This window comes from Oncorhynchus nerka, linkage group LG14 (genome assembly GCF_034236695.1).
Source record: "Oncorhynchus nerka isolate Pitt River linkage group LG14, Oner_Uvic_2.0, whole genome shotgun sequence".
In the NCBI taxonomy this organism is placed as follows: Eukaryota; Metazoa; Chordata; class Actinopteri; order Salmoniformes; family Salmonidae; genus Oncorhynchus; species Oncorhynchus nerka.
The window spans coordinates 42,417,433-42,433,838 of NC_088409.1; the positions used below are offsets into that span (position 1 = coordinate 42,417,433).

Here is a 16,406-nt window from a genome sequence, read left to right on the forward strand (position 1 = left end):
GCCTCTAAACCTTCAAGCTGCATACTGGACCCTATTCCAACTAAACTACTGAAAGAGCTGCTTCCTGTGCTTGGCCCTCATATGTTGAACATAATAAATATCCACCGGATGTGTACCAAACTCACTAAAAGTGGCAGTAAAAAGCCTCTCTTGATAAAGCCAAACATTGACCCAGAAAATATAAAAAACTAGCGGCCTATATCGAATCTCCCATTCCTCTCAATTTTTTAATTAAAAGCTGCCTTTTTAAAAGATGCAGAAAAATGTATCCATGCTTTTGTCACTTCTAGGTTAGACTACTGCAATGCTCTACTTTCCGGCTACCCGGATAAAGCACCAAATAAACTTCAGTTAGTGCTAAACACGGCTGCTAGAATCTTGACTAGAACCTTTTTTTTGATCATATTATTCCAGTGCTCCCAAGAAACAAAGTCTCTGTTGAATCTGACAATGAACTGGCAGTTCCTGTTAAGGCGTTAGGGCTGATTTCTGTTTGAAGGGCTTTTTTTTTACTGCTAACCAAAAATGATGCAGAAAAAGCAATACATTGGGTGCTCCTATCTATCTCTCCTGCTAACCTACAAAGCAATACATTGGGTGCTCCTATCTATCTCTCCGATTTGGTCCTGCCGTACATACCTACACGTACGCTATGGTCACAAGATGCAGGCCTCCTTACTGTCCCTAGAATTTCTAAGCAAACAGCTGGAGGCAGGGCTTTCTCCTATAGAGCTCAATTTTTATGGAATGGGCTGCCTACCCATGTGAGAGACGCAGACTCGGTCTCAACCTTTAAGTCTTTAATGAAGACTCATCTCGTCAATAGGTCCTATGATTGAGTGTAGTCTGGCCCAGGAGTGTGAAGGTTAACGGAAAGGTACTGGAGCAACGAACCTCCCTTGCTGTCTCTGCCTGGCCTGTTCCCCTCTCTCCACTGGGATTCTCTGCCTCTAACCCTATTACAGGGGCTAGAGGGGCTAGAGTCACTGGCTTACTGGTGCTCTTCCATGCCGTCCCTAGAAGGGGTGCGTCACTTGAGTGGGTTGAGTGACTGACGTGATCTTCCTGTCCATGTTGGCACCCCCCCTTGGGTTGTGCAGTGGCGGAGATCTTTGCGGGCTATACTCGGCCTTGTCTCAGGATGGTAAGTTGGTGGTTGAAGATATTCCTCTAGTGGTGTGGGGGCTGTGCTTTGGCAAAGTGGGTGGGGTTATATCCTGCCTGTTTGGCCCTGTCCGGGGGTATCGTCGGATGGGGCCACAGTGTCTCCCGACCCCTCCTTTCTCATCTTCCAGTATTTATGCTGTAGTAGTTTGTGTCGGGGGGCTAGGGTCAGTCTGTTATATCTGGAGTATTTCTCCTGTCTTATCCGGTGTCCTGTGAGAATGCCTCAGGGCTACCTGGCCAGATGACTCCTTGCTGTCCCCAGTCCACCTGGTCGTGCTGCTGCTCCAGTTTTTACTGTTCTGCCTGCGGCTATGGAACCCTGACCTGTTCACCGGACGTGCTACCTGTCCCAGACCTGCTGTTTTCAACTCACTAGAGACAGCAGGAGCGGTAGAGATACTCTGAATGTTCAGCTATGAAAAGCCAACTGACATTTACTCCTGAGGTGCTGACTTGTTGCACCCTCGACAACCACTGTGATTATTATTATTTGACCCTGCTGGTCATCCATGAACATTTGAACATCTTGGCCATGTTCTGTTATAATCTCCTCCCGGCACAGTCAGAAGAGGACTGGCCACCCCTCATAGCCTGATTCCTCTCTAGGTTTCTTCCTTGGTTCGGACCTTTCTAGGGAGTTTTTCCTAGCCACCGTGCTTCTACACCTGCATTGCTTGCTGTTTGGGGTTTTAGGCTGGGTTTCTGTACAGCACTTTGTGACATCAGCAGATGTAAGAAGGGCTTTATAAATACATTTAATTGAATAATCTAAAGCCAGACATACAAACAGAATTCTCCACAGCAATAGATTTATTTCCCATGTAATGGAAATACATGCAATAGTTTCTATTAACACACAGACCTGAGGACACGGATACCTGTCTGAAGAAAGTTAAACATAGGTAGAAAGTGCATCTCGCTTCACCTGAGATTTCCTCAAAGCATAGCTGTTTAGAAACAAAATGTACAATTAATAACATTTAACATAGAATATCATCTGGAAGTAGACTATTTAACTGTGCAAAAGTCCTCAACAACAACAACAACAACAAACACGTCATTGTATAGCGACATTAGGAACAGGCCGTCTGATGCAGGTCAGACAATACCAGAGATAAAGCAGTAATATCCCTATCCTGAGTCTACTTAGAGTTAAAGAAAGTGTAACCTGAGAGAGAGAGATCACAAAATAACCACACAAACCTCACACAACACTGAGAAAGACCCTAGAATCTGTATAGATTTGTACATATGATCAATGCATGAGTACATTAGCTCAGTGCAAACTCAAAGAGGAAAAACTCCAAGTGACCATACAGCTTCAATTTCATAGGCCATAAATAGTCTAATATGCATATGTCTTGAAGACGTATGACTGATTTCTTTGACCCGAAATCAGTACTATTTGTCTGTTTGAGCCTGTCGTGAAACACTTCCCCTTTATGCAGACTGTGTATCATTGATCTACTTCCTTCTCAAGGTTATCAGCCTCTCAAAGAAATGTAGTGCTAGCCCATTTCGACAGTGTGACTGCAAAACACTAGCATGCCAATGAAGATATGATTTATAAGGATGAAGGTCACTTGTTTGCCCCTGTTGCACCCTGGTCAATCCTCATTGCGTTGTAGTATCCATTCTCCTCCAGAACCTCCTCTATAATGGCCTGAAATGAAAGATCACTTGTAGCATATTTCCTAACCAGATTCACAGTTTCAGCCAGACATAGACATCCACATGTCCAGAAATATGTCAACTACAACAGGCTATCCTATTGTATTTATTTCTATACAATAAAAAAAACTGATATTAACCTGCATCTGCTCATAGCTGATTCCCTCCTTGAGATCACCATTTTCCATATCACCTGTAGCACAAAGTTACATTTTAGGCTTCTAAACACCTAGACAAGTGTTATAGCAACCCCCATGGGAGACAACATGAGAACACAACACTCATCACGTAGCTTTGGTTCTTGGCTCAGTATTCTGTTAGGTTGCTACGTGTCACACCCTGGCCATAGAGAGATTTTTATTCTCTATGTTGGTTAGGTCGGGGTGTGACTAGGGTGGGTCATCTAGGTGATTATATTTCTATGTTGGCCTGGTCTGGTTCCCAATCAGAGGCAGCTGTTTATCGTTGTCTCTGATTGGGGATCATATTTAGGCAGCCATTTCCCCTTTGTGCTTTGTGGGATCTTGACTATGTATAGTTGCCTGTGAGCACTATTGTAGCTTCATGTTTCGTGATTTATTGTTTTCTTTGAGTTTCTCTTCAAAATAAAGAGGGTTGAACCATACCACGCTGCATCTTGGTCCACTCATTATAATGATCGTGACACTACGTTAACCACCAGTATGCACTGAGGTTAGGGTAGTAATGGGTAGTAATGAGGTTAGGGAGTAATGGATTACATGTACGGGATAAAATAAAATAAAGTAACTAATCCATTACCAGCAAAAATATTGTAATCAGATTACAGATACTTTGGAAAAACTAGATAATTACTTCAAGGATTACTTTTAAATTCAGAAAGGATGTTTGTGAGAAAAAAAATCTTTGACACTTTTCTGTTTTCTCAATGACGTTCAAATCAGCATTGAAAAAAGGTCCAAGTTTGTTCCACCTGAGCGAGTCTGACCACAACTCAGAGACCACTATGATGACACACCAAATGTGTTTGCTGGATCGGGGAAAAAGAGCAGGAATAAGCTTTTGTAGGTTACAGTCCAAGCTATGTCTTCCAATGGTGCGGACTGCTGTCGGCATCCAAAGATTATCCAACTTGAAGGAAAAGATGACAGTAGTTGTGTCGTCTACGTGGATACGGATATCACTTATTATTGATCTACATAGCGCATTGACGTGAACCACACTGCTGCTCTCTCATTCAGCTATTTGCGCCGTACGGATTGTGGTTGTTGTGGATGGCTGTTCACAAACCTAAATGTGTATTTGAACCCAATAATGTTTGAATTTAGGAAGATGCCCATCATTCATTATTTTTGAAACCAGTGGACAGCCAGTGAAAAAACGTATAAATGCCTCATGAGCTTAGTTCAACTGTCACACTCCATGAGAACCCAAAATATAAGCTTGTTTTACTCCAATGTTTATAAACAAACACTGTATAGCCTCATAACATGGTTAAAACAATAACGTTGATATCATGGATGGTCAGTCCTTGCATCCATAGCTCTGTCTATTCATCTGAGAGTGGTTACATTTTTCCAGGCCCATCCCTCAGCTTTTTTTTTACCAAAAGAGGCGGGGCGGCCGTTTTGTTATTGTTTCATCTGTGGATTTAAGCAGCTGCATATTATCAAGATATCAAAGTGTCACCAACAAAAAGGTAAACAATAGGCCTATAGCAAATGTAGCATATGGCATTAATTTTTCACATGTAAATAGCACTTTCCAGTAGTGCTCAAAGCATGCCATTCCATGAGAGCAGAATTTATTTTTCAACTCGAATCAATAAGCCCAATCAGTCCTCCATGATAACAATCATAAATCATAAACAACAGAGTAGGGCTGGCTAATAAGTCGTTAGTTTTGGGGTCACGCTCGGGTAAAACAATTTGGCTAATCTATACTTCCACATTTCCATGTCCTATTTTTGAAGATCCAGGGTGTAAAACATTTATTGTAATGACTGGAACTCTGATAGACTTTGGTTTTTAATGTAAAGATATAATTTAATGGTATTATTATATGTACTAGAAAGCGATGGGTTAGAAGAAGCCTATATAACCAACCCATAGAGTAAAATGTAACATCTATATATGGCCAGCTATGTAAACTTTAACATTGATTTATCCTGCAATAGACATTGTTCAATTGGTAACATACATTTTTGCCTTCTTCTAATGCATCTTAAGGGGAAAGTAATCTAAAAGTAACCGAATGTAATCAGATTACGTTACCGATTACAATTTGGGACAGGTAACTAGTAACTGTAACGGATTACATCTAGAAAGTAACCTACCCAACCCTGCTTGCTTGGCAGCACCTAGATGGTCTCCTCCAAAAGACTGGACCAGAGACCACCAGTCTGAGCTGGCAGAGCCTGACTCCATTAGCTCTGGAGACCCCTGAAGCAGCTGGAAACAAAATGGAGATCAACACATACGGGTTTGACCTGTTAGATGAACTAGGCTGGTATATAGGCTTACAATGCCACACTGACTACCGCAGCTTAAATCCATAGTTGAGGCAGACCGCTCTAACGTTGCTGTAAGTTCCTGGTGTCTTGTACTTACCTTGTTAAGCTCCACCTTGAGATTGTAGGGACTGCTTTCGTAGTGGAACAGGGACTTTTTGAATCTCTCAATCGCCCGCCGTTTGACACTGTGCTGAAGAGCTGGGGGAAGCTGAACATAAAATGGTTAGAAACAGGACGATTTAAAATATAATGTCTCAAACGTCTAGACATACTATATATACCAACCAACTGGTACATAGCTCTCATTATTATTACCGGAACTCTAAATCAAATAAAAATCTAAAGTACATATAGACTTACCTGAGTGATGTAAATGATCTTATGCAGTTGTACCAGGAGTCTTTGGACGGGATCATCAATCTGCCGAACCTTCCTCTGAGACACACAGATTCCTGCTGACACTATGAAACCCACATGTTTATCAGTTGAGTTGAACCCACTTAACCAAAGTTGAAGGAGGAAAGAAGAACATCCTTCAAAATGACCCAATTTACCTGGTCGAGGTTTTGGCTTCGGAACAGCAAACTCACCACTGAGGAAAACAGGATGGTTATTTTATCACTTGACTGACAAACTGTTGTCATGACACAAACAGTATAGGCCCTCTTCAGATGAAATGATGATATGGGTAACATTCAACAACATATAATATATCAGAGTATGATCGTATATAGACTCACCCAGCTAAGTTTGGTTCATCTACCACAGAAGCACCGACACTACTCTTTATCGGCCCTTTAACAATAAAAAAAAACATAAATCAATTCCAATCCAAACATTACACTTGGAAATACTCCTAGTAATTGAATGATCTAAATTCAAGTGAGCATATTGAATTCAAGTGCTCACCAGCGTCTTTATACCCCGAGACAGTGGAGATGTTGGTGTGAGAGGGATCTAGATCTTTATCTGAGCCATTATCTATATAAACACATAGATCATAATCAAGATGGTAGCAAATGTTATGAGAAACATTAATTATGGCCATATAATCCAAGAAAGATTTACCTTGGCTGTGTATTTTTTTGCTTTGATTTGAGCTGTGGCCTAAAGAGAAATATGGTACCATGGACTCATCAGAGTCAGTCCTAGTACTGGTTTTCTCCTGGTCTTTAGAGGAGTGGCAGCAGCTGCCCCTGCCCCGATGGCTCTCCAGGAAGTACTTCTGTGCTCGCTTCCTGTCTCGCTCTGCCCTCCTCTCCAAAGCATTCTGGGAAGTATACAAACTGTCCATGAACCTCATCATGATGTCAGAGATCTTGGAGCTGACTTCCACAATGTCTGGACGCAAGTCTGCGTCGGTTGTCAGGCAGCTGAGGGGTATTATGGGAGTTATTTAGGTAGTAATCAGATAATGTAGCATCTTATCAAGCATTGTCCATCATTGATTTGATACAATGGGAGCTCTTTGCTATCCACATCAAAGATCTTTAAGTGAAACATAAATGAATTAACTTCATCATATTTTAATACTTTTATACTATATTTATACTTACCATTTAATCATGTCTGTGACTCTCTCTGAGAAAATGCCTTCCTCCACTGGTTCATAGACTGCCTCCACAATCTACTAACACAAACCACAGTTTAGCAACAATAGCCCTAGATACATAAAGAACCTATGTGAGTAGTGTGTGTGTATATGTGCGTTTGCATGTTACCTTGGTGGCGAGGGAGAGCATGTTGCTGCTGTAGAATGGAGGCCTCAGTGTGGCCATCTGGTAGAGGATACATCCGCTAGCCCAGACATCAGCCTTCTCCCCATATGGCTCACTCTTCACTATCTCTGGACTACACACACACACACACACACACACACACACACACACACACACAGACAGACACACACATATACACACACACATGCAAAATGGCAGTTGTAGAGATCATTCAAATGATATTGGAGTGTCAGTAATGAAGCTTGATAAAGGCAGTCGTACCTTAAGAGACGACCTACTTCATCATCAGGACAGATCTACCTGAAATCTCCCCCGAGTATGAGTAACAACTATACACATAACTCACCAGGAGTACAGTATGGTCCCAACCACTGATGTTAGCTTGCTGTTCTCCTGTTTCTGTTTAGCCAGCCCAAAGTCAGCTGAAATGGATTCAGGTCAAATGTTTTACCGACACGTATACCCTCAGGCATAAGGACATGATGTACGTAAAACGAATGGTACGTGGTTTGCGGAAGGATTGGACTCATTCATATTTACGTGTGCCTCTGGTTTTAGTAGAAGATGCCATGAGGAGAGAGAAATAGAGCATGAAAAGGACAACGGTGATTGACTGACTGATAGTGACTTTGTCCCTCTCTCCCAGCATGACGTTATTAGGAGTGAGGTCTCGGTGGACGATCCTCTTCTCCTTGTGCAGGTACCTTAAAGCCAGACACATCTGAGGAATTTCATCGTGGGAAAAAAAAAAACAGGGATATGCATTCTTTAGTACACAACATCATAGCATTGAACGATTCATTCATTCATAGCAATTATCCAAGAGAGAATTCACGGTTACAGTAGCTTTGTTGTCAGTGCAAATCAATGGAGGCCGATACTTACCTGGATGAATATGTTCCAAAGTCTCTCCTCTGTGAATTGCTGCTCCTTCTCTTTCAGAGAGTTGAAATGGTCCCAGAGGGGAACACCTTCTATCAACTCCATGACAATGTATAGCCTGTCACCTGAAACAGTGTTCATAGCCATTTAAAAAGCTGATATCTTAATAATGTTAACTCAATGCTTTGTGTGATGTATTGTTGTCTCTACCTTCTTGCCCTTTGGGCTGTTGTCCGTGCCCAATAATGTTTGTACCGTGTTTTGTTCTGCTACCATGTTGTGTTGCTACCATGCTGTGTTGTCATGTGTTGCTGCCTTGCTATGTTGTCGTCTTAGGTCTCTCTTTATGTAGTGTTGTCTCTCTTGTTGTGACGTGTGTTTTGTCCTATATTTATATTGTATTTATTTTCATTTTTAATCCCAGGCCACCGTCCCCGCAGGAGGCCTTTTGCCTTTTGGTAGGCCGTCATTGTAAAGAAGAATTTGTTCTTAACTGACTTGCCTAGTTAAATACATGTTAAATAAAAAATACAGAAATTTAAAAAATAGTGGTGTGTGTCTGATACTTACCTTTCAAGAATGTCTTGTAATATTTGACAACATTTGGATGGGTCATCTTCAGGGAACAGAGAAAAAAAGCATGAGTGCTCATCATTCAAAAAGAGGTACTGACTGGTGTGTTGTGGGTAATATTGTATATAACCACATGGTAGAATATCAACAAACAAAAGCAACGTGTGAGACATGAACTACTGTATCTGGCCGATAGTAAACCAATGCTAACCTGTTCCTTAATGATGGTGAGCTCAGACACTATCTTCTCCACGTTGCTGTCTCTGGACTTCTTATCTTTACCGAAGGCAGGGTTGTGGAGATTCACTTCCTTCAGAGCCAGAAGGTTCTGACCACTCTGTTTCCTCACCTCTCAGCACAACCGCACACAACAATCAAAACCAAACAGGTAGAAAATATACCAGAAAGAATGTTAAAGACATGTGTGGAGTGATATTAAGTGCCAAAATACACTTCGGATTCAATTTCTTTTGGCACTAAAACCACTCCATAGTCATGCCAAATGGTACAAATTCAAACTCAAGCATGTAGAGGTAGCAAAATTCTAGTGATCATGAATCCTTGAAATCAAAGCACAATCAGACATGCCACATCAATCACAACCACATTGTAACCACAACGCAACCACATTGTAATTGTCATGTGTCCACTCATACAGGCACATTAAGGTTGGCACTGATGAATGGCTCAGTGCGAGGCTCTACCTTGAACACACTGCCGAATGCCCCAGTGCCTAGATGGTCCAGTATGGAGTAGCCATTGATCACTCTCAGAGGAGGGCGGTTCTGGTCGATAGTCTCAATATTCTCCCTCAGGCTGTCCAATTCCTCCTGCTAAATGTAAGCCAACACGCCAGTAAACAATCCTCACAGAGTGGAGTAGAGTAGTAATGACGGCAGAGAATAGTTCATGAAAATAGTAAATGAATCATTATTCTGATTATACAGGGCTTTACATTACAAAAGGAGACAGGACAGGGCCCTTGAACGTACAGGTAAAAAATAATGGAAACACTTGAGTAAATGAGGGATAAAACTATATTGAAAGCAGGTGCTTCCACAATAGAGTTCCAGACACTTGTAGAATCTATGCCAAGATGCATTGTAGCTGTTTTGGCTCCTGGTGGCCCAACACCATTTTAAGACACTATATGTTGGTGTTTCCTTTATTTTGGCAGTTACCTATATGTTACGTATAGTCGTTTTTACAGTATAGCAGTTCTCACAGTGTAGAGAGAAACTTTTGCTTGAAGTGCTTCATAGACAGTGATGTCTCTCACATAATGTCCAACATCAATGAACAGCTCAAATAAATCTGTAGGAAAGAGCCTGAAACATATATTTATTTTTAAATACATTTTCTGAAGGAAAAAACATGTACATTGACTTTAAGAAACAATGTCTTATGTCATCACCTTTTAAATAGATGTCGGTTACATTCCATGCTGAAGAGGAAACGTAGGGTCCGAAATGCATAGCACTGTCAACATCAACAATAACACAATGACTGTTATTGTAGTATAAGGACAAACATGACATGATAATTGTAATTACACTATTATGTAATGTGTAATACCTGTAGGGATATTGCTTTTGGTCCATTGCGAAAGCTTTGTGGCAGAATCAATTTCGCAATTACATAGACCCCATTCTCCTGACGAAGCAAAGAGAATGCATTTCAAAAATGCCCTTTCCACTAACACAATTCTGAATCCATATCATAGTCCTATATATTGTCCAGTTCATTGATCGTTCTAATGTAAGCCAACACTCTGTTTCTGTTTGTTGCTAGGCGCCCTTACCTGAACCACCTGATGTGCAGTGGTGTCATCCAAAACGAGCTCATTCAGAGCCGCACAGCATGCTGCAATAAAGACAGACATTTACACAAGATCATGTTGAACGTAGATCAATCTATATGATCTATAGTCTAAATATCCAACATGTCCAGTGTATGTTCCTACCTGACTGTAGAGACATGGTGTCGTCCACATCCTCCTGTGGACTGAGCTCCTCACTGACGTGCTGTCTCTGGATGCGTCCCGCTGCATTGGCGCTGCAGAGGGCCTCGATAGAGGAGCGGTCCGAAACGTACGCCCGCTCACTGGAACAGACAGGATACAGTACATTACGGAACCCTACGGGTCTTGGTTGCATACCACTTTCTCATCAACTGAATTTCCTCATGGTCATAATAATCACTAACCAATGTTTCAACCACTGTCTTTGACCCACTAAACTCTCGAGTAACTCTTGACAATACTATATTAGCTTAACCAGAGGTTGCATACCATTTTCCCATAATCACAATTTTCTCAAGGTCATAATATGCACTAACCTAGGTCTCACCCAATATACTGCATTTGACCCAGTGAACTCCTGAGTAGTCTATGCTCTCCATGAACTTGTATGATACTTCTTTAGTCTATCCAGAGGTAGCCTCTCACCTGTCGAGGATGTGAAGCAGCTGTTGCACCCCTCCCCAGGTGCGTATCTCGGCGCTCGTGTCTGGCTCCTCACACAGCTGGACCAGGACCCACACTACGCTCCACAGCAGCTTCAGGTGCTCCCTGTGCAGCAGGCTGAGCAGCACCGGCAGGCCCTCGCACTCCCTCACCTGCTCCCGCACCTGCCGCACCGGGGAAAGCAGCCGCAGCAACTCTGCACTCATCCTGAAATGGACACAAAGAAAAATGGATAGGCAAAACACATATCAAAGCAAGACATTGGAAGATGCATCTTATTGCCAGTGATATAGTCATGCTGTTGATGGGGGTGTAAGGCAAACTGTTATTTTGAGGCAACTTTGTTGTGCAAAGATGAACGCATAGAGTGTGACTGAATAGGGAGGTAGGTACTGTACCTTTTGGACAGTAAGTCATAATCTTGTAGTATAACAAGAAGATTCTCCACGATTGACAACTCTCCTATCGTCTTCTTGCATTCTGAACTAGGGGATAGATCAAGTGATGTATTTAAGTGTTAGCTACAGTGTATACTTTTACTAAAGGTATGCATGGTGTCCCAAGGTCCCTTTATAAGAGCAGTTACCTCTCAGCCAATGAGGTGAGTGCTAGGAGGGCACCTAGTAATACACTGCTGTCACGTGTTGATAGGAGCTTTACCAGGGTCTGAGCATGAGCATGAAATCTTACATCATTATATGCTCATTGGTTACTACTTTCCAAGACAGAAAAAAACAAAAACCTATCCACAAGTAATGGGGAACAGACATTGGACTAACAGTCAGTTAGGAATACAGTTCTTCATTTAACACAATCCTACAGTACATTGTATGAGGCAGTGACATTTGTACACTTGTTTACCTTATGAGCGCCACTCTCAATAACCCACTGCCTTTGGTCCTCCACTGCAGACAGTTTCTGAAACATATCTAGTCGGGAATGAAGAGACAAGGGACAATAAGGAAGGCATTGAGGGAAATACAGGCTACTTTTTGGGGGGATTTGATAACTCACACGTCATGGTGACCAACTTCTCCATGGCAAATGTCTGCTCTCCACACCCCAGATAACTGCTGCACACCAACTCCATGTACTAACGAGGGAGGGAAAGGGATAGAAAGTGACAGCTATAAAAAGCAACACAGGACTGTCAGACTAGAAGGTTTTTTAAATAGATTTAAAGTACATTTACCCTTGCGAGAAGATCAACACCTTGGAGTTGATGAAAAACTCTCTGAAAAGAGAGGGTATGACAAGAATTAAAAAGATACCTGAAATCAGAGTGTTGAATTGTCCTGCTTGCTTGCCAGGTTTTTGTCAACAAGTCAAAAGAGAAAGGCAGCACGAGTCATATCTATTTTACATCATACGAAGTTGAAGGAAGAAAAGGCCCATCATTCGTTTTACCTGATAAAGTGGTTCTCTTACGAGCAATCGTAGACAGATGAGTACTCTAAGGACAGACTCAGGTGGTGCATGTTCGACCCAGTCACTACAAAGGAAGTACACACACAACTGAGCAACTTTCAAGACCTTCATTAGCTGCACAAAAATTGTTGATACCACATGAGACTACCTGCACAGTCTGTTCTTGACCAAAGAGGTAAGGATCTCCAAAAAAAGCTTATGTTGAGGATGACTGTTGAAACAATGTTGATTTCTGTATGTTGCACTGTTAGACGGAAAGATGTGAAAGAAAAGTTAATTATGTGATCAATCATATTCAAGGGATCCTAAATGAATTATTTAGGGATATACCTGAATTTCTCCAGCTCATGATCTTCAGAGGTTATGTGAATCTGACTCCTATTGTTGCTGGCAGTATTTAGCTGGAGAATGGTCTGGGATCTTCCTCCACTGTTGCGGACCTTACATGACTGACTCAATACTGCCACCTGGAATGTCAGGCAGACAAACCTGATCACATCATACTGTACAGTCATGGCCAAAAGTTTGGAGAATGGCACAAATATGAATTTTCACAAAGTCTGCTACCTCAGTTTGTATGATGGCAATTTGCATATACTCCAGAATGTTATGAAGAGTGATCAGATGAATTGCAAAGTCCCTCTTTGCCATGCAAATGAACTGAATCCCCCAAAAACATTTCCACTATATTTCAGCCCTGCCACAAAAGGACCAGCTGACATCACGTCAGTGATTCTCTCGTTAACACAGGTGTGAGTGTTGACAAGTACAAGGCTGGAAATCACTCTGTCATGCTGATTGAGTTCGAATAACATACTGGAAGCTTCAAAAGGCGGGTGGTGCTTGGAATCATTGTTTTTCCTCTGTCAAATATGGTTACCTGCAAGGAAACATGTGCCGTCATCATTGCTTTGCACAAAAAGGGCTTCACAGGCAAGAATATTTCTGCCAGTAAGATTGAACCTAAATCAACCATTTATCGGCTCATTAATAAGAAGTTCAAGGAGAGAGGTTCAATTGTTGTGAAGAAGGCTTCAGGGCACCCAAAAAAGTCCAGCAAGCGCCAGGACCGTCTCCTAAAGTTGATTCAGCTGTGGGATCGGGGCACCACCAGTACAGCTTACTCAGGAATGGCAGCAGGCAGGTGTGAGTGCATCTGCACGCACAGTGAGGCGAAAACTTTTGGAGGATGGCCTGGTGTCAAGAAGGGCAGAAAAGAAGCCACTTCTCTCCAAGAAAAACATCAGGGACAGACTGATATACTGCAAAAGGTACAGGGATTGGACTGCTGAGGACTGGGGTAAAGTCATTTTCACTAATGAATTCTCTTTCTGATTGTTTGGGGCATCCGGAAAAAAGCTTGTCCGGAGAAGACAAGGTGAGCACTACCATCAGTCCTGTGTCATGCCAACAGTAAAGCATCCTGAAACCATTCATGTGTGGGGTTGCTTCTCAGCCAAGAGAGTGGGCTCACTCACAATTTTGCCTAAGAACACCACCACAAATAAAGAATGGTACCAACACATCCTCCGAGAGCAACTTCTCCCAACCATCCAGGAACAGTTTGTGACGAACAATGCCTTTTCCAGCATGATGGAGCACCTTGCCATAAGGCAAAAGTTATAACTAAGTGGCTCGGGGAACAAAACATTGATATTTTGGGTCCATGGCCAGGAAACTCCCCAGACCTTTATCCCATTGAGAACTTGTGGTCAATCCTCAAGAGGCGGGTGGACAAACAAAAACCCACAAATTCTGACAAACTCCAAGCATTGATTATGCAAGAATGGGCTGCCATTGACAGCATGCCAGGGTGGATTGCAGAGGTCTTGAAAAAGAAGGGTCAACAATGCAAATATTGACTCTTTGCATCAACTTCATGTGATTGTCAATAAAAGCCTTTGACACGTATGAAATGCTTGTAATTATACTTCAATATTCCATATTAACATCTGACAAAAATATCTAAAGACACTGAGGCAGCAGACTTTGTGAAAATTTATATTTGTGTCATTCTCAAAACTTTTGGCCACGACTGTACAACACAAAATAGAGGGTTCGATATTCAGCTGAATTGACATGTCCTTACCTGGTGTCTGTGAGCATTAGTTTCAAGCAGGGACAGTAGTTTCCTGAGATCATGTGATTCTCTAAAAATGTTACATTTTGGTCAATCCTTTTATTCCAGTCAAAACAGGACATCAGTTATGTGCGAATATTTTAGTTGAAAATGTCCCAAAAAATACTAGGCCTATTTTGACATTATGTATGTGCAGTATCTGAATTGACTGAAACTACTTCTATACAACTTACTTGTTGTCTGGTCCCTTTAACTTCTGGAGTAGTTTGTCTGCTCTTCTCACCTTTTTAACTGGGTTGGTCATTATATAAATTCCCTTCTGCTTCCATGGGTCATACCTGAGGTGCAACTTCCGATAATTGACACAATATAACAATGCATTCAATATCATGGCATTTGGTACATTGTAACGGCTCTCAATATACAAATAAACATAGTCTGTTTTAGAAACATTAGCCTAGCGGTAGCTAGTAACACTGAACAACAACAGGTGCGACATAATCGTTCAGGAATAATGCAGCCATCCACTACAAGGGAACACAAAACAAAGGACAAACATGTTTCCTTTGAGCCGCTGAGCAGTCCCTTACCCTCCTTCACCATGGCAAATATGTAGGATACACCTGTTATTTTCTTATTCTTTTTCAAGCTTGTTTTCTCCTTCAAGGTTGCAGTTTATTAATGGGCATATTATTGGAAAGTTTGTGCCCGAATTGGAAAAGGACATACTGAAATTGATGATAGTTTTAACCAATAGGTGGAAGCAACATTATTATGTGGTAGTTTCTATGGATACAACTGACGCCTTTTCGCATTCCGTCACCTTGTCTTTGGAATGTAGTTGTTTGTTGTTCCCCTGTTATTATAACTCAGTGGTTGTAATAATAATTTTAAAAAACAAAAAAAAACACATTAATACTAAATAACTGTAAATTAACAAGTAGGTTTATAACTCTTATTTTGATTCATATTTATTTTCATACACTACTAACCTGTGTGCATCTAGCTATATATGCAAAATAAACTTCCGATTTGGAAAGTTAAGTAGATGCACAGTTTCTGTCAGGTTTCTGTTGGTGGAAAATAATCCAGATGAAAACAGATCTACATTTTTTGAAAAATGTAACACTGTTGTCGCGATAGCATGTGGATAACTCATGCAATGAACAAACTACCGCGAGATGTTTGGTCCTTCATTTTTGCTATTCATAATCGCAGTACGCATTGTATCTGGCGTACTCTCCGTCGTTCAGGTGTGACATTACGTCGGCCATAGTACGTAGGTATGCGCTAGTGAGAAGGGGAATGTCGGGTTGTGAATGATCGGTTTCTGAGCGGCAGCAAACGTCAACATTATGGGTGAGCCTACTTACTGTATAAAAAATGTCCGAAAACTGCTTTGGAAATTACATTTATAGCTTGTTGTACAGAATGGCTATTTTAAAGTAATGGTTGTTCGTGGCTTTCTAGTTGTCTGAGTAACCAACGCCCAGTCGTCCCCCCACCAGTTGTTGGATGAGTTGCTAGCAGGTTAGCATTAGCTTAGGCATTTCCTGTGTAGTTATTTTGTCCCTCTTCGCGAATTGCTTGCGCCAATTGTATCTACATAGTGGTTCATTCCAAAAGCTAATGTTTTATGTTATGTATCTGGTGTTTGTTAAGCAAACTCAATCGAGGTAACGCTAGCTAGCTTTTTTATTTATTGTGGCGATAACGTCATGTTCACCACCTAACGTTAGCCAGCTGGCTTGCTAGCCTACGATTCAGAAAATGCTAACGCCAAATCCTTACCCTTAAATTAAATGACTGTCCCCGTATTCACCGAGCAAGCCATTGTTTATTGTTAGCTAGCAAAACAATAATGTCAAACAATGTATTTACTTCCAGCGATTTCAAACACTTGATTTGCCC

At 41.5% G+C, this 16,406-nt stretch overlaps 1 protein-coding gene across 6 annotated transcripts; it reads right to left on the reverse strand.

The window, feature by feature from the left end:
* Positions 1 to 1,952: 1,952 nt before the first annotated feature.
* Positions 1,953 to 15,261, reverse strand: LOC115141127 (NIMA-related kinase 10). Of its 6 annotated transcripts, none has more exons than XM_065000084.1 (33): positions 15,086 to 15,261; positions 14,729 to 14,833; positions 14,505 to 14,565; positions 12,746 to 12,882; positions 12,564 to 12,659; positions 12,395 to 12,479; positions 12,180 to 12,221; positions 12,002 to 12,080; positions 11,849 to 11,916; positions 11,574 to 11,653; positions 11,386 to 11,472; positions 10,970 to 11,194; positions 10,487 to 10,626; positions 10,325 to 10,386; positions 10,099 to 10,176; positions 9,938 to 10,002; positions 9,749 to 9,851; positions 9,228 to 9,356; positions 8,735 to 8,872; positions 8,521 to 8,566; positions 7,954 to 8,075; positions 7,609 to 7,789; positions 7,415 to 7,490; positions 7,051 to 7,180; positions 6,886 to 6,956; positions 6,239 to 6,702; positions 6,070 to 6,124; positions 5,884 to 5,921; positions 5,690 to 5,790; positions 5,427 to 5,537; positions 5,153 to 5,267; positions 2,979 to 3,031; positions 1,953 to 2,830 (listed from the first exon to the last, which is right to left on the reverse strand). In XM_065000084.1, exons 2-33 carry the CDS (start codon positions 14,797 to 14,799, stop codon positions 2,747 to 2,749), a joined length of 3,393 nt encoding a protein of 1,130 aa, XP_064856156.1. In that variant the 5' UTR covers positions 14,800 to 14,833; positions 15,086 to 15,261; the 3' UTR covers positions 1,953 to 2,746. The 6 variants fall into 6 exon arrangements, with proteins under 6 accessions (XP_064856156.1, XP_064856155.1, XP_029535650.2 ...); XM_065000083.1 differs by having other exon boundaries at positions 14,729 to 14,844; XM_029679790.2 differs by having other exon boundaries at positions 6,239 to 6,310; positions 6,398 to 6,702; positions 14,729 to 15,260.
* Between the last annotated feature and the right edge of the window lie 1,145 nt (positions 15,262 to 16,406).

Coding starts and splice junctions, on each gene's coding strand:
- LOC115141127 (XM_065000081.1), bottom strand. CDS start 14,886: ATGATATTGAATGCATTGTTATATTGTGTCAATTATCGGAAGTTGCAC. Junction 12,222..12,394: donor TAAGAGAACCACTTTATCAG/GTAAAACGAATG, acceptor CTCTCTTTTCAG/AGAGTTTTTCATCAACTCCA. Junction 12,081..12,179: donor GTGTTGATCTTCTCGCAAGG/GTAAATGTACTT, acceptor CTCCCTCGTTAG/TACATGGAGTTGGTGTGCAG.